Raw genomic sequence first — 19,037 nt, 5'->3', positions numbered from 1 at the left:
ATTAAGAGCGTCTGCTAAATGCCTAAATTGTAAATTGTAAATTGTAAAACAAATGAGTACTCCACCTCTGTCTGGGAGGAAATCCACCTGTAGAGTGCCTAATAGCTGACTCCCCCCCCCCCCCCCCCCCAGAGAAGCATTGAATGCACCTTATAAAGCAGTGTGGTGACTTCTCCTCTGTCACTCTGTCACATTGTCACTGAGCTACGGTGACAATGTGCTCCCTCCTCCTCCTCCTCCTGCTGCTGCTCTGCACCGACCAGGTGGCCTCACAGTCACAGCAAGGCAAGTTATACAGCTTTTTATTTTAACAAAATTTAAAAAATGTCTTCTAAATCATGACAGTTTTCTGAGAAACCTATGTTTCAATGTCAGTTGGTGCTCAACCTTTTTCATGTCGAGAATTATATGTATTTGGCCGCCGACCCCCATCTGTAAATATGTAGTTCCATGAGGGACCCCCACCAGAAGCAAGGATTTGAGTTAAAAACGTTCACTCTGAAAGAATATATATATATATTCAAAGATTTGCGCCACATTTCAAAATCTACAAGCTCGTAGCGCGGCACTCTATTTTTCAATAGCTAAAGTATAACAATGCTTAAAACACCAAAAGGGCTTCCCGTCCAGAATTGGACGGGAAGCTAACATTGGAAAGGTTCTGTTTATGAACGCTATACAATTGGCAGAACTGGCCTACACATCATGCTGTTGAATATTTAGTTTGTTTCGTTTGGTTTTATTAATAGAGCCTTGATGCCTGCTTGCTTGCTTGCTCAGGGGATAAATTGAATCTTGACTGTCTGGTCAAAATTTGTGTCAGACCTTTTGACACGATCTCAATAGAAGAGCAGGGAGACAAAATGCAACCACCCCCAAATTGTTATAAGTTATGTTGTATTATGTTGTAATATTCTATTGGGACATTAGATCGTCTAGGTTGGACATGACTTTAACTTGATCCTGTTTCTGGTTCGACCCATATTTTGACCTGAAGGTCAAAAATGTATTTGATATGATATAGTACTTTATTGTCAGTCCGCACTGAAATTCGTTTTGCGACCCAGCGGCATTGTATGCAACACATATACACATTTTGACATAACACAGGACAAAAAATAAAAAATAAAATTTCTCCCCAAAGCAATTAGGCATAGGCTACCTGAGTGGTAAAAAAAAATGGGTTAAAATCTGTGGGAAAACAGGAAAGTTGCAAAGTGCAGCTTGAATTTAATTGAATAAAAGTGTGATTAACATCTTTTACAGACTACCAGGACTACTACTTAGAAAACTGGTAAATAAAACAATAAAAGCAGAGTTGTGATGACAGATCTATGACTAAATACATTGACAATTTCATCAACACATTTTAAAATTAGGAAAAATGGGAGGCTCTATACTATAGCAGTGGTTTTAAAGAGAAATAGACTCTTTCCCAGTCTTTGCCCAGTCTTTGCCCAGTCTTTGCGCCGCATTGTGAGCTTGTAGATCGGCAATGTTCAGTATACAGGTTAAACATTATTGTTTTCTAATTTATTATTTTCCTTTTCTTTTATTTCTTCATGAAATTACTGAAAAAATCATTGAATATCGTTTTTTTTTTAAATTCATGACAGAGAATAGCTTTTTTGTGAATGTTTGTGAAAATAATAATTAAAAACAACAAATAAAACCCATAAAATGGACCCATGTGTCATGGACACATTTATATGGGTCCCTTTATTTTGTTTTTAATTGTTGTTTCAAAACATTTTCAAAAAACATTCCCCCAAAAAAAGCATAATTTTTCATTAATTCAAAACAAATTTGATGATATTTATTTTAGTCATTTCATGAAATTAATAAAATAACAAAAATCTATTATCTATTATCTAATAAATCTATATTCCATAAATTAGAAAACAAATGTTTAAGAATTTGTGAAAATAGCCGATCTACAAGCTCACAACACGGCACGAATCAACGCGTTGTGAGCTTGTAGATCAGCTACTTTCACTAGTTCAGGTCCCGGGCCAGCGTCTAATTTCTCGTTTGGGTTTTGAGCTAAAACGTTTGGGAACCACTGGTGTAGTGGATATTAAGAAGATCTAGAAAATGTAACTTTGAATTTCATTCAAAGGTATTTAAGCACACGAGCTAGCACTGATTAGGAATGCAAATGACTCAGAGTTGCAGTTTGTGAAATTAAATTGTAAATGTTTGTAAATTAAATAGATGTAAGCACAAGTGAGAATACTTGCTGGGCATTTCTGCCTGACGCACCTCCGACGGTGCCATGGTGCTGGCTGCAGGGTCATCAGCCGGGAGCCATTATTTGAGTGTAAAGGCTCACTGTCCTCAAATATAGACAGACAGAAATATGTAAAAAGAAGATTGCATGTTTGAGAATCATTGAATGCTGTATATTTGAATTAACTGAAATGATTAAAAAAAAGGGTATCATTGTCAGACACTTGCCAAAATGTTGCTCTTTATTAGGTTGACGTTTGGGTCGCTGCCTTAGACCTTCATCAGGACAGACAAAATAAAATATTTAGTCTGTCCTGACGAAGGTCTAAGCGACCGAAACGTCGACCTAATAAAGAGCAACATTTTGGCAAGTGTCTGACAGTGTGCGGGACATTTTATTTGTTTTAAGATACCCTTTTTAATATATGCTCTATTGCCCTATAATTATAATATATATAATATATAATATATAACATTTAATATATGCTCTATTGCCCTACGCACCTGTCACTAGCCTTCTGGTGTGCTGCTGTGCATGGCCTTCTGCTACAACGTTTAACTGAAAAACAAGACAAAACTGTTTCGTGTATTTATACAATACTAAAACTAACTAAAATCTGAGAAAAATTACCTTAGTTTTAGTCGTTAGTAGAAAGATTTTTTTTAACCTTGTTTAGCTTGCCCTAATTACTAATCCAAATTACAAAAAATGACCTACACTTAAACTAAGATGACCTGCACTAAAACTAAGCATTTTCAAAAGACTAAAAACTATAGCAAAAAACACCTTTGAAACGAATCCAAACTACAGAAATTGAGAACTAAAATGAAAACGAATGACTGCAAAATTATAATAGCCTTGATTCCAAGTGGATATACTGTACTGTACCCATTTAGACATGATTGTAGATCTGCTATATTTGAGAAATTGTGAAAATGTGTCTTTGGATATATATTCTTTCCCAGCGAACTGGGAAATATGTTTCGGAAAATATGAAAACATATTTTCTGTTGGGGGTCGGCGGCCAAATACATTTAATGTTTGGGGTCCTTGACTTGAAATAGTTTGAGAACCACTGATATATAGAAACATAGGGTTATTATTATTATATTATTATAGGGTTATTATCACTGATATAGAAACATAGGGTTATTATCAGAAAACTGTCATGATGATGTAAGCGTATATCCCTGCAGGTGGTGACAACAGGCTGATCCTGAAAGGTGGCAGCAACAGCAACCCGTGCGAGGGCTACATTCTAGTCTCTCATAAGAACGAATGGGGCTACGTGGGAGATATCAACTGGCACGTTACCAACGGCGACGTGGTCTGCAGGAGCATCGACTGCGGAGTGGCGGAGCGACACGTCGAAAAGATGTACATAGTGAAAAATAAGATCCCCGATCTACCCGATAAGGTCTGGATCAACGAGGTGAACTGCAGCGCAAAACAAAGTGCCGATCAGCTGTGGGACTGTCCCGGTTTCCGTGGCTGGGGCGTCAGTGGCGGCGGTGTTGATACCCACGATTTAGTGAGATGGATTACGTGTTCAAGTAAGACCACACATGCACGCACACACGCACGCACGCATGGACGCACGCACGTGCGCGCGCGCGTGTACAAACACACACGCACAGATACTTCTGGAAATGTTGTACATTGCTGTATAGCATTACATTTTTTGTACATGATGAGTGATGTATGCCGCATAGGCAAATAGTAAAATATGAATCATAAAAAGGCAAATAGTAAAATATGAATCATAAAAAGAAATACATTATATAGAGCACAGAACAGCATTGATTTAGGTTTTTTATGTAATATATTTGATGATAAGGCTGTGGTATTTAGATTTTTATTATTATTTGTATAGAAAAAATCGAAATGGGCTTGGATGGCTTTAAGTGTGCTGGAGCGGTCCAATTCAACATAACGGAAGGAGGACGGTCTGACTCCCACTATGTTTGTTCTGACAACTGGGGAACTGGGGAAGAAGGTAAGAGTTACACTGCCATGCATTGATGTGTATGTGTTGTATTTTGTTATCATACATTCTCATGATCATTTATGGGCCTTTGACATGCACTTCGAACTGCATGAAAATTATTCCTTTTCTCACGTTTTATTACTGCAGTCAAAGACATAGTAGTAGTAATAGTATTAGCGGCCCAGGGGCCCTTCAGGGAAACTGGACTGCACGACACTGGGTTTGTGGCCCTGAAAAGGGCTCCTGGGGACCTTCATTGGCTGTTGATTGTGTTAAATGTAGGTAAAAGAGATGGTCAAAAACCCCTGGAAATACAAAGAAATCTCATGTACGCGCACTATGGGTCCCCCCAATAAATACTGTCCCCGGGGCCCTCGTGGGGGTTAAATACTGTCCCCGGGGCCCTCGTGGGGGTTAAATACTGTCCCCAGGGCCCTCGTGGGGGTTAAATACTGTCCCCAGGGCCCTCGTGGTGGTTAAATACTGTCCCCAGGGCCCTCGAGGGGGTTAAAACCTGTCCCCAGGGCCCTCGTGGGGGTTAAATACTGTCCCCAGGGCCCTCGTGGGGGTTAAATACTGTCTCCAGGGCCCTCGTGGGGGTTAAATACTGTCCCCGGGGCCCTCATGGGGGTTAAATGGTCCCTGTGTTGGAGCACGGAGGATATCCATTTGGAGGGAGTTCCACAGGGTATGGCCACGCCACAGTACAGTGGTATCATAACAGTAGTAGCACTAGTAGTAAAAATAATATATAGTAGGCTATTCTATGCACCTCATCATTCCAAGTCAAATATCTAATCAATCATGTCGTTGGTTTCCCTCTGGCATAAAGCCAGGGCCAAAGCTCACGTCGTGTGCAATAATCTCAACTGTGGAGGAGCAACAGCGGCTTCGATGCCGGACCCCGCAAAGATGACATCACCTGAGGGGTTTTCAAAGTCCAAACAGAAAAAGAAAATTAAGTGTGCAGTCTCCAAGTTATCCGAGAAAGTGGATAATTTATGGCAGTGTCAGCCTCAGAATAACACTGGCTGCTCTAAACCTGCTTTTGTCACATGTAAAGGTAATTAAGATTGTCCAGTGAGGTCATCATGGTTGTGAGAGTTGTTATAACACATAACTAAACACAGAAATGCACACATGCACGGCACGCACGCACGCACGCACGCACGCACGCACGCACGCACGCACCCACACACGCACGCACGCACGCACGCACGCACGCACGCATGCACCCACCCACACAAGATACAATGTATTTGCGCACTGCTCGGTGAATGTTAAACATTTTCAAAATGACGTTGTGTTTCATGTTAAAACAGATCACCCCGTCTTGCGGCTAGAAGGCGGGGAAAATGCCTGTTCTGGAAGCCTGAAGGTGAAGGCACCTGACGGTGTCGCTGACGGTGACATCTGGGATGCTCTCTGCAATGGAACCGCCACCAAAATCAGCCCTCATACAATCTGCAAACAATTGAACTGTGGAACCAATGCGACACAGTCCTTCGACTGCAGTGGCAGGAGATCAGGTTCACCCACACTGACGTGTAAAGGTAATGTTCTGGTCCCCTTCAGCAGTGGTTCCCAAAGTGGGGTCCGGGGACCCCCATGTGTACACTCTCAGAGTTAAATTAACATTGATTTTACAATATAAATTGGGGTCCCAGAGATGCCATTAAATAGCATTTCTATCTCGGTAGATGAATTATGCATGTCAAACTTGGGGTCCTTGATATTAAACGGGTTGAGAATCACTGCTAGTGCAGTAAAAATGTTCTCTTATGGTGGGGTCCCTGGAATATCTTTTCAAACGGGGGTCCGCGGGCTAATGAGTGTCAATTTGGGGGTCCTTGACATGAAAAGGTTTGGGAACCACTGCCCTACAGACCAGCAACTGGACTGGGAAAACAACTCCTGTGCACTAGAAGTGCACACATTATTTTTACTTGAGCAATATAGCAGCAATACCAACAGGTAACTTTAAATAACTCACTCACAGGTCTGTGTTCAACATGTTTTACTTAGTAAAGTACAAAGGTATTGGCATCAGAATCTACGTAAAGTACTAAAGTAAAAGAACCCAAATTTGTCGAAAATGTGTTCAACTTGATCGAAAATAGCAATTCTGAGCATTTACTGTATAGGTGAGCTATTTTCAACTATAAGTATAATATAGGGCTTTATAGTCGTTCCTGTATTTTATTTGTATAAACTATCTATATCTGCAAAGTAGCCAGTAACTAAAGCTTTCAAACAATTGTAGTGGAGAAAAATTTACTGTTTGCCTCTGAGACATAGTAACCTAATATAAATGATAATACTAAATTAAAAGTACTTTCCACCTCTGCTCCGTCAGTTTAACCTAAGTCTATCTTGCTTCACAAAGTAGGTAAACATCATATAAAACCTATATGAGATCTGTTTCATGGCACTCGTCTTAAGTATTCAAAGGCCATTCCTTTACAAAACAATGTTCTCTTTTGTTTTACTTGCATCTAAAGTTATTTTTAATGTATTGTTTTTTAATGTTAAATGACTGAAAGTGTCTTCCTTTGATCTTTTAACAGAAAATATCATGGTAACTCTCAAGGACTCCAGAAGATCGGGGCCTCCCAGCTGCTATGGGTCAGTTTATGTCTCTAGTTCTCTGGGAGAGAGGCCTGTGTGTGGCACCGGCTGGAGCCGACAGGCTGGAGAAGTGGTTTGCAGAGAATTACAATGTGGAGCGGTGAGTTGCACTTCTTCCTGGTTAACCCATTTAGACCTGTGTGTGTGTGTGTGTGTGTGTGTGTGTGTGTGCGTGTGTGCGTGCGTGCGTGCGTGCGTGCGTGCGTGCGTGCGTGCGTGCGTGCGTGCGTGCGTGCGTGCATTTCTGTGTTTAGTTATGTGTTATAAAAACTCTCAATAATAAAAAAATATTGAGTTTTTGCATAATATCACTCGGTGGTGAATCTGTTTTAAGAAATCAATTTTATTCAGAATACCTACAATGCCTTTTGCAGGTGGTCTTTCACATGAGCATCGTGCAGGATAACCATGCCCAGCATCCCGCCGGCCCTGCGATCCTGGATAACGTGGAGTGCACGGGCCATGAGAAGAACCTGTGGCACTGCAAGGCCCAGTTCAACCTTGGTGCACCATGCCGGACCCATGCTCATGTTACATGTGAAAGTAAGTCATATTATACCACAGGTCGTTTCGAAGAAGCAATCTGATTGGTTGAAACAGCCTTATAGCCGTGGATTAAACCAGCACCATTCACCACCTAATCAAAACAAAGAATTCAGCTGCTCTGTTCTCCCAGAGCGCTAGCAAACTCGGTGGCTAGGCTAGCTAGTTTCTTGGGACATTTGTGGGCATAGTGACTACATCTGTCATTAAAACATCTTAGTTTTAAGGGTAACTGTATAATTGCAATATTACACTCGAGGGTGTGGTTTAACGTGATTATTGCCACTTCAGTGATGCTTGCGGAACTCGACTACGTCTCGTTCCTGACCGCATCACTGTCGTGGCAATAATCACGTTAAACCACACCCTCTCGTGTAATATTGCTTAATTGTACTATTGTATACGTGCTGTTTATGTTTCAGCAGGTGTCGTCATTTATTCGGACTTAGTTGATGTCTATTTTTCATTGCTATGAATGTTTCTTAAAGGTGTCATCAGCAGCACAATTAAATTCAGACAATTAAATACAGATTAAAAAATAAAATCATAAGTAGTGGGGAACATATATGTGAATTCACGCTGCAATGCTTTGTGACATGCCATTCAGCTGCGGCTGTGTGATAAGTTGTCATCGAGGGGTTCTAAGGTCTGTCTGCCTCATCATGCACACAGACGTACGCAGTGATTTCTCATTATTTGAACCATGTTTCCTCCCTGTCGTTTTCCTCAATGCAGACAGTACCGAAGTACGTTTGTCCGACGGCCCGGGGAAATGTGATGGGATCGTGGAGATCAAACACGACGGCGAGTGGAAACTGGTCGTACATTCGGACGAATGGAAGAAAGAAAATTCCAACAGTGTCTGCAAGGAGCTGGCGGGGTGTGGGGATGCCAAAAGTACCAGTAAAAGCGACTTTACTCTCAAACAGGGTTCATTTTTTCAAAAGAAAGTGACGTGCGAGTCGTCGTCACAGAAACTGTCTGATTGTATCAAAGATGTGAAAGTACAGGTGGTCCCAGGAAGAGATTCAAATATGCCAGTGCACATTACCTGCCACGGTGAGTCTGTTTTCTGTTTATCGTGTACTCTTACAACCTCATGTATCTCAAAATGGAAGCATTGCCCTCCCTCCCTTTATTTTCTTCTCTTTTCTTCTTATTTTTTTTAGGACAAAAGGTAGTGTTCCTGATGAATGCTAGAAGTTCCTGCTCTGGCCATGTGGCAGTAGAACATGAGGAGAAGGACTACTGGCTCTCAGGGTCCAATGAGACCTGGAACAAACACACTGCTGACGTGGTGTGTCGCACACTGCATTGTGGGACGGCCAGGACCTTTCGGGCCGACCCCCCGGTTCCTTCTGGAGCCTCTGGAATGGAAAATGAGCCTTGGACAGAATCCTACAATTGCGTCTCCACGGAGGCATCGGTCTTTGACTGTCCAAATGAAAGGGCACCATCCAACCTGCAGAGCATTGCTTTTGTAGAATGTACAGGTATGCCAAGACTGTCAGCAACACGACTATAATCCACAGTCACAGAACATAGATTATGCCACAGGTCGTTTCGAGGAAGCAATCTGGTTGGTTGAAATGAAATGAAATGAAATGATTACTTTATTTACCCAGGGTATCTGGGCTAAGCTCAAGAACTTGTTTCCAGCCAGGCCCTGCTCATAGAACATTTCATCGTAGTGGTTCAATGCCTTGTTCAAGGGCACTTCAGCGGTTGAAACAGCCTTCTAGCCGTGGATTAAACCAGCACCATTCACCACCTAATCAAAACAAAGAATGCAGCTGCTCTGTTTTGGTCATAGTGACTACATCTGTCATTCAAAAAATATTATTTTCCAGCGATTTTCTTAGTTTTAAGGGTAACTGTTGTATGTCGACTACGTCTCGTTCCTGACCGCATCACTGTCGTGGCAATAATCACGTTAAACCACACCCTCTCGTGTAATATTGCTTAATTCAGTAACGTCTGCATGTTGTCCTATTTTGCCATTTGATTTCAAACAGGTGATATCACTGCAACACTGACAGACGATTGTTGGGGGAACGTGAAGGTGAGCATGGATGGAACAGTTGGGGGGGGCGTGTGTGCCAGCACCTGGACTGAGAAACAATCTAGCATGCTGTGTGAAGACCTGGGCTGTGGACGCGCCTTCCCTAACAAACAAGACACAAAGAAAACAGTGAAAGTGAGCATCCTGTCAATGACCCAGACCAAACAGACCAGGAATCTGACAGAAAGCACCATTGTGAAAAAAATCAGAGACACCGACTGCGACGACACCCCAGCCTCTGTGGTTTGCTCAGGTAAAATACTCCAGATACTACACCCATATGTACACATTTACACCCCAGATACTACACCCTTATGTATACCCAGATACTACACCCATATGTACACATTTACACCCCAAATACTCCAGATACCCACATGTACACATTTTGTTTGTTTTTAGATTCTCTTGTTGTTCACTCTGTATCTCACACAGTATCCATAACTCTTTTTTTTGGTGAAAATCAAGACATAATAACTTAAACTGTACTGTTTTATACTGTATCCCTGCAGCCAGTGTCTAGTTTAAACTGTACTGTTTCATACTGTATCCCTGCAGCCAGTGTCTAGTTTAAACTGTACTGTTTCATACTGTATCCCTGCAGCCAGTGTCTAGTTTAAACTGTACTGTTTCATACTGTATCCCTGCAGCCAGTGTCGCGGCCGATTTTGGAAATTCCAGCGATCATTGCTCTGGAAATGTGATGATACGCTATAAAGGTCAACGACGCCCTGTCTGCAATGAAACTCTGCAGGAGGCTAATGTCCGAAATACCATCTGCAAGGACCTGGGATGTGGAGAGGCTATTAAGACTCTTGATTTCTTTGGACCTCAACCTCCTCCGTCCCAACATGGCCTGTCAGGACTGACTTGTCCTCCTGAAAGAGGGAACACGCTGGCAGGCTGTAATATAGAGGAGGAAACGAGTCAAAAGTGCACTTTGGTTGGCCTCAAGTGTGATAGTATGTTTTAATACTTTAATTATTCCAACTTAACCAAATATATGTTAAAATATATAGGTATACTGTACACTGATATCCTATTAAATACAGCTAATTTGTGATGGACTGTGTGGTACACTATTTACAACAACTTAAATTGAACTGAGCTGGTAATAATTCATTTTTTGTATTATTATTATCACTTATTCCATTAACTTATGTCTGTCCCTCTGTTACTTCTCATCTTAGAATGGCAGAAGATCACCCTGAAGAAGCCCAAAGACAAAGCCTGTGAGGGAGATGTGATGGTTTACAGCAAAGGTGGAACAGAAATGGTATCTAGCCACGGCTGGACATCAAAAGAAGGAGATAAACTGTGCAATGATCTCAACCTTGGCAAATATCGAAACCACACCGACTCAACTCGCTCCGTTTCTCCAAACTATTACGGCGAGACCTTCAGATGTAACGGTACTGAGAAGAGTCTTCTCAGCCCCAGATGGTCTTCTCAGAAGACCATCTGGGGCTGCGAGCGGACTGCGATTGCTCACAGTCCCAAAGAAGGAGTCTATCTCCAGTGCACAGGTACTGTTACTACAAAGTCAAATTGAAAATTAAAATACGAAGTGAACACTCCTTTTGGCACGTCCCGAGTTGATTTAAAACAGTATAGCCTACTGTGTGCTAAAGGCTATTCATCTAAGATTACTATTTTGTATATTAAGAAGTTGAGCGTTGTTGTAATATATGTGTTGATTGTATTCCTGTTCTCCCAGACAACCCTGAGGTTAAGCTATCAGCGAAGTGCGCTGGTGAGCTGACCATCGGTAACAAGAGGGTGTGCGCCAAAAACTGGAATGAGAAATATTCCCAAATAGTTTGCCAAGAGCTGAGAGGCTGCAGCGATGCCTTACCCTTTCAGAAGGGAATAGCTGTGCGGACATATGAAGATGTGCACCACGTCCGTTGCGAGGGCACCGAGTCCAATCTTGGCCTGTGTGAGACAGTAAGCGGCGCGTGCAACGATGCTTTGGTGTCTGTCCGCTGTAAAGGTCAGTGGTGGAAAAAGTACTCCGATTTCTTTTTTACTTGAGTAAAAGTATCAATACTGCAGTGTAGAAATAGGTAAAGTACCAAAAGTACAAAGTACTCATTTTAATTTAACACCAAGTTCCAAGATATAATGGGTTGAAATAAAAAAAAATACTGATTTTAATTTGAAACTGTCACTACTTAATATAACTTTCCTCACGAGTCACTACTAAAATGTATGGATTTAAAAAGTTGGGGCGACACCATTTCCACATGGCAGGGAATAAAATAACATTTTCAACTGACTTGTTACAGGTGGCATCCAGTTCCGTACCACGGAGAAGTGTGGAGGTGTCATTGAAGTCAAATATGAAGATGAAAAAGACGACAAGTGGGAGAATATGTGTGTGACTGTGAACGGATTCGATGACAAATTCAAGGAGCTGCTGTGCAAAGAGCTTCATAGAAAAAATGAAAACTGTGGTGAAGTTGTGAAGAAGTTGATATATCCAACCCCAATTGCAACCTTAGAGGAGGTAAGATACTGTTTGCTTTGCTTTTACTGTTTGTAAAAAGCCAAATGAGATCATAAAACATCTTAATGCTGTCCCTTCTACACATTTCCTTTACAGTACGCTACAGTAGAATAGTCTGTAATTAATAATATTTAAAGATATTATTATGGAACAAACCAGTCCTTTAGTATATGCAAGACTTTTTTTCCTGGATGAAAACGTTCTCAAACACTAAACGATTTTCTATTTTGTTTTATTTTAGAACAGGAAAATGACACTGGATTGCAATGTAGCATATATGCTGATCCAAGACTGTGTCAAACAGGCTCCTTGTGGGAATGTAGCAAAACCAGCAGCTACAATCTATTGCGACGGTAACTCAAACCTACTTTCAAATAACCACTTCCCAAAGTGATCCTGTTAAGCTACTGTACATTAACCACTTCCCAAAGGGATCCTGTTAAGCTACTGTACAATAACCACTTCCCAAAGTGATCCTGTTAAGCTACTGTACAATAACCACTTCCCAAAGGGATCCTGTTAAGCTACTGTACATTTGTGATCCCCCCCCCCCCCTCCTTGCTATTCGGTTGCTGAACCAATGCTGAACCACTATTACGTCGGACGATCTCTTATTCGCTTTATTCAAACAACAAAGTCAACTATATACACATTCAAATGCGTGTGTGAGTGTTTAATTTACTGCAACGGGGATTTCAGGTTATGAGGAGAAAGCACCGCCCCCTACAACTCGCCCGCCCGATCCAACGACGTCTACCATGACGTCTACCATGACGGAGGCTCCGCCTCCTCCTCCTCCCAGTAACGTGGGCCTGATTGTGGGCGTGTCTCTGGGAGCAGTGGGCGTGGCCATGGTCCTATTGGTCCTCGTGCTCTGCCTGTTCCTGAGAAGACGCATGTTTCACAGTGAGCACAACAACCCGTTTAACCCATTTAGGCCTGACGTCGACATTTATAAAATGAAAAAAACATCATGTTTCTATATCAGTGGTTCTCAATATTTCATGTCAAGATTTGCACCACATTTTCACGATTTTTCAAAAATAGCAGACCTACAAGTTTTTTTCCTTGCTATTTTTTAACACAAAACTTCTCTTCTGTGGGGCCCTGGTAAAAACAACGTTTCGAGCTTGTAGATCAGCTATTTTCACTACTTCTTAATTATTATTTTTTTTATATTTATGGAATTAATATAGGTGTTGTAATGCTCTGCTGTGGTATTTCATCTGAAACTATCCCTATATACTTCTTATCTAGTGAGAAAACCTTCACAAAAATACCTCGAGTATGACAGTGAAACTATCCCTATATACTTCTTATCTAGTGAGAAACAGAAAACCTTCACAAAAAGACCTGGAGTATGACAGTGGCGAATATGAGGACGTTGACATCAATCCTGAGATGAAAGCCTTGAATAGTTTTGGTGAGTGATATTGAATCGTTTTGGTGAGTGATATTGGCGGTTTCATCAGTCAAGTGATACACATAACTCATGTATAACACAGGACTTTGTGAAGCTCTCTCATATCTGACCCACGCACGCACGCACGCACGCACGCACGCACGCACGCACGCACGCACGCACGCACGCACGCACGCACGCACGCACGCACGCACGCACGCATGCATGCACACAAACACATGGGCCACTATGAACCTATAGCATAATGTATTATATTTATTGTTGTTTACTGCAAATGAATGTCGGGATTAAATTGAAGTTGTTTATTGTTGTTTTGGTGGTGAATGTGTGCAGGGTCCAGATCAGGATTAAATTGAAGTTGTTTGTTGTTGTTTTGGTGGTGAATGCGTGCAGGGTCCAGATCCAAGGCTGCCGTCGATGCAGGAAGTGATTCGTCCCTGTCGTATGACGACATCGATAATGAGGAAGTGGCGAGCGGAGCGGCCGGCCCCGCCCCCAGCTGCCACAAACCACGCGATTACATCAACACCCGACGTCCAGGAAAGTCTTGAGCCACTAGTTAAACCTTTATGAAAGCACATTATGAATTACAATCACGGAAAGAATATTGATCATTTCCAGTGATAAATCATGTTAGAATAACAATTCAATAGGCTACTGAGCATAATACAAGTTTTCGAGATGATATATACAAAATGACAATTTTGCAGGAAAAAGTCTTGAGCCATGCACTGTTAACACTTGACCACAATGAATGATGACGCGAGTAGATAATGATATAAATAACTGCAATGCAATTCAACGCTGAGCATGATCTATTATCTAAAGACACATTTCACTAATAATAATATACAACAATTAAATAACAAGACCATATAGTATAGAGGCTACTACGGTATTTGAGTTGGACCTTTTGTGTGTATATTTCATGTGTGTGTGTGTGTGTGTGCGCGTGCCTGCGTGTGTGCGTGCGTGTGTGTGTGTGTGCGTGTGTGTTCATCTACGTACAGATACCGTGACCTACGAGGTGGAAGACCCACAAGAGGAGGAGTATGACGACGTGGACACGGTCCCGGACATCCGGGTGACGCCGGCCGAGGTCCACGGCTCCCCGCCGCCACCCGGAGGCCACCCGGACCCCCTCCTCCTGCGTGGGGGTCCCGAGGAGGACCCCGGGGACTACCTGGAACCTGACACAGAGGGGTGAGCCCAAACGCGTTGCACAGTGAGCCCCAAACCTGGACTTTAATGCACGCGTATTCACGCGGGCAGATGCAACGACGCGGCCTATACCATTCGCTGTCGATGGAAGCCAGCAGCGACATGACGTTGCAAAAGACGCAATGATTGCATGTATAGTTGCTGCGTCTGCCCGCGTGAACGCACCCTTGTGCTGCGTTCGCACGGGGGGGGGAAAGTACTCGATTGTTTTACTTTAGGTAAAAAGTATCAATACCGCAATGTAGAACTATGCTCCGTTACAAGTAAGAGTTTCTGTAGACATGGGGCTATATCTTGCGCCACACCCCTTAACCCTTATCCCTAAACGTATTTTGCCATTTTTTACTATTTAAAAAAACCTTTTAAAATAGTTCAAATAGCTGATCTACGAGCTCACAACGTGTAGTTGTAGATCGGCTAGTTGAACTATTTTAAAAGGATTTTCAAAATAGTAAAAAATGGCAAATGAGTTTAGGGATAAGGGATAAGGGTGGCGCAAGATGGAGCCCTTGGTTTCTCATGTTAAAACGTATTCCCCTTCTCTGTAGACATGGTTTCTCATGTTAAAACATATATTTCCCCTTCTCTGTAGACATGGTTTCTCATGTTAAAACGTATTCCCCTTCTCTGTAGACATGGTTTCTCATGTTAAAACGTATTCCCCTTCTCTGTAGACATGGTTTCTCATGTTAAAACGTATTCCCCTTCTCTGTAGACATGGTTTCTCATGTTAAAACGTATTCCCCTTCTCTGTAGACATGTAAAGTGGGAGTGAAAAACAGACTTCAATCAGAAGAATTTGCACCGTTTTTTGGGGGGTTTTTTTACATGACATGGACTCCCAGCCTTAACGACATCAACAATGTCATTGTTACATTTGTATTATTGTTATATCTAATTCATAATCTTTATTTTATTGCTAATTATCTTCATTCATTTATTCTAGAATTTAAGAAGATATAAATTTGGTGTACATCATGATTATAATCTATATTTTATATATTTCTTTTTCTTCTTTTTTTTTTTTTTACTTTCTTTCCCCACTGCTACTTTCTCTTGTGTTACTGTTTGTGTATAGATGTTAAAGTGGGTTCAGAGTGATTGGGATTTGTGTAGGACAGTGGTTTTCAAAACACAAATCACGTTATGCTGCAGACCATCCGAAAATATTTTAAGTTTAAAAAACGTTAAAAAAAAGTAAAACATAAAATTAAAAAAAGCTTATGTATATGGGATAGAGTGGTTAAACTGCAGATTTTTATGCTATATTAACACATTTTGCTGGGGACCCCCTGGAACCCCCTTTTTTAATGATGTAGGGTTAAACTTTTAGTGTTGCATTTAGTTTTCTGGGTGATTTGTAGTTATCATATTTTGTTCTTGAGGGTCTGAACATTTTAAACTATGAATTACATTACTATTGATTTATGTGAGTGATAAAATGTACACTTTCTATATTCACATTTCAGTCATTTACTTAGGCCTAAAAAATAATGTGTGTAAATACAGTATTTTAATGTTAAAATAATGTGTGTAAATACAGTATTTGAATTAGTAGGCCTATAAAAGAATGTGTGTAAAAACAGTATTTTAATTAGTAGGCCTATAAAAGAATGTGTGTAAATAAGCATAATATATGTCCTTTAACATTGTTCATGTTGTCAAAATCTTATCATGGATATCATGAGAACAATATATAATTTGTTGTAGGGCACACCAAATATTCTCTAAGAAAAATAAACTCTACATTTTGTTTGTTTTAGCAGATGTTGTGTTCAATTATTAGACCATACACAAGAGGGTGACATTTTCATATAGCAAACATATGGTGAAAATGATGATATGGTGGTAGAGGGCTGAGCTGAGCTGGGCTCAGCTGGGCTGGGCTGAGCTGGGCTGAGCCCTGTGGACATGGTCAACGAAATAATGATATAGGGTTTAAGTGTTTAAATTAGCACTAACCATGTATTCCTGTGTGTCTAATAATGATATAGGGTTTAAGTGTTTAAATTAGCACTAACCATGTATTCCTATGTGTCTAATAATGTCAGGTTGAAACGTGAATCATCTTAGATTTCCGAACCTACGAATATCCAGAGACTGTGAAATTTGCTCCGTTGTTGAGTGTCAAACTGTACGTTATTTAATCATCTATAGTTTGATACACAGCAAAATGAGCCACTTTCACATTAAGCCACCGTCTTTAGAATGAATCAAAGTTTGCACTCGAGTGTGTGTCCATGCACTTTATTCACAATCACTTCAAATTTTACCCCGAATGGTCAAGGCATGCAGTACGAGAGTCTCCACATGTTAACATTAGTAAGAATGGTCAAGGCATAGAGTACGAGTCTCCAAATGTTAACATTAGTAAGAATGGTCAAGGCATGCAGTACGAGAGTCTCCACATGTTAACATTAGTAAGAATGGTCAAGGCATGCAGTACGAGAGTCTCCAAATGTTAACATTAGTAAGAATGGTCAAGGCATGCAGTACGAGAGTCTCCAAATGTTAACATTAGTAAGGCCATCTCAGAAAGACACAGACCTGCTACTGCTTTTAAGACACGGACAGACCTGCTAGTGGTAGTCTGGGTAATTTTTACATTGTGCTTTCTATAGCTAATACAACGCTTTATGTAATTATAATCACCAACTACATTTTTCAAATGCCAAAAAAAAAAGTACAACAAATAAGAAGAGAAATAAAAGGACATTTACAAAGCAAATATTAATCTTGTACAGTAAATTGAGACGCAGACTCATATTTTTCAACTGTACTGTATACCTTGTATACAACTTTTAGAGTGCTCATGATGTGAGTGAGTATTATTCCAGTTTAAATGGAATAATAAAGTTATGTCTGAAATCTACTGGCTTAAATTCACCTCCATTGTTTGGATGTGTATAACTAAAAGTAATAATAAATGAAGCCTTACAAAAATCATCATGCATTTGAATGCATGTCATAAGCATTCATAAATAGCTACCATAACCACACACATAAAGCCTTATATTGTGGCAACAGTGACTCAATCATATATTAATTGTTGATAGACTGCACATATTATTCATTCATATATTCATTGTTGATAGACTGTACAAATATTACCCAGATATTCATGGTATTCATTCAGGCCATGTGAGTTCACTCACGTGAGTTGCAAATCGGAAACTTGTGAGTTACAAATCTGTAATATTTACTGTGACACTTTTGAGACTGAACTAACTCCATAATATAGATATATTTTAGGAATATCTTTGCATGTCACACGGCTTTCAGGTTTTACAACCAGTCTCCCTCCCACTGTTGACCAAGATCTGATCTGCTGCTGCATGCCGTTTATTCCATTTAGGCCTGTGGACGATTCTACAAATTCCTTCTAAAATCCTGACAGTTTTCTGAAAAACCTCTGTTTCTATGTCAGTCGTTCTCAAACATTTTCACGTCAAGGACCCCCAGAATTATCTGTATTTGAGCTTGTAGATATGCTATTTTTCAATAGCCAAAGTATAACATAATGCTTAAGACACCAAAAGGGGTTCCCGCCCAGAATGGGTCATATCTACAGATCTGAGCCTGCGTGCTAGTTATCTCACGCAACAGTATGCGTCCCTGCAACTACAGCCCACATCCATCCAGTAGCCACAGGCTTTCACAGGGGGTGAAAACAACCACTTATTCACCTGGTTAATGTCATTATTTATAATATTTAATGTAAGTTTAAAGAACAACTTTGAGTGCGCTATACCTGAGTGTCTTTATTATAAGTTAAAGCACATTAACCATGGTGATTCCAGGGCATCAGTTGCATTAATGTAACTGTGACATATACTAGGGCCTATTAGTAACAATATTATTTCCATAACTATTTCTGATAGTTAATGCTAGTTCAATGAACCCTGAGGTATGTACAGTAGGCTGTATACTTGTCCTTAATGTAGATGCAGTAATGCTCCTATCTGGTCACCAGAGGCCAGTCTATGGACGGATACTATCATGTTCTCCCTAGTACTATTCAGCATTGGTGTTATGTTAAGGGACATTCACACTGTGCACTTTAACTATACAACTACTGTATAAACATATCTATAAAACTAACTATAACATATTTTAAGACTCAAGTGGATGGTAGAGTTCACACCAACTACTACAAAAAAGGTGAACAGTGATAGTTATAGTTATCATAGTTACAGTGTGAACGGCCCTTTAGTCCTGGGTTTGGTGCGTGCGTGCGTGCGTGCGTGCGTGCGTGCGTGCGTGCGTGCGTGCGTGCGTGCGTGTGAGTGAGATATACAGTATGTGCAACTTTTGTTGCTTTAACACCTAAACAACAATAGATTTTTACACACATTGGTGGCTATAGGAATAATTTAGGACAGTGGTTTTCAACCATTTTGATACCAGGACCCACTATTTATTCAGCATTTGAGC

The 19,037-nt window shown here is 40.8% G+C and overlaps 1 protein-coding gene across 1 annotated transcript; it reads left to right on the top strand.

Annotated features, from left to right (window-relative positions):
* Positions 1 to 5,021: 5,021 nt before the first annotated feature.
* Positions 5,022 to 16,288, top strand: LOC306932161 (scavenger receptor cysteine-rich type 1 protein M160-like; the record flags this gene model as incomplete). The annotated part of the gene is made up of 17 exons (XM_079513862.1): positions 5,022 to 5,274; positions 5,540 to 5,770; positions 6,785 to 6,945; positions 7,220 to 7,388; positions 8,124 to 8,447; positions 8,558 to 8,881; positions 9,404 to 9,703; positions 10,101 to 10,412; positions 10,641 to 10,976; positions 11,168 to 11,443; positions 11,739 to 11,959; positions 12,201 to 12,312; positions 12,659 to 12,865; positions 13,284 to 13,382; positions 13,776 to 13,922; positions 14,393 to 14,585; positions 15,360 to 16,288. The coding sequence occupies 17 exons, from the start codon at positions 5,022 to 5,024 to the stop codon at positions 15,376 to 15,378; spliced, it is 3,684 nt and encodes a 1,227-aa protein (XP_079369988.1). The 3' UTR covers positions 15,379 to 16,288.
* Positions 16,289 to 19,037: the final 2,749 nt, after the last annotated feature.

This window comes from Electrona antarctica (genome assembly GCF_951216825.1).
Source record: "Electrona antarctica genome assembly, chromosome: 2".
Taxonomy (NCBI): Eukaryota; Metazoa; Chordata; class Actinopteri; order Myctophiformes; family Myctophidae; genus Electrona; species Electrona antarctica.
Note: the sequence above shows the minus strand (reverse complement) of the source record. Positions and strands in the feature narration are given on the sequence as shown.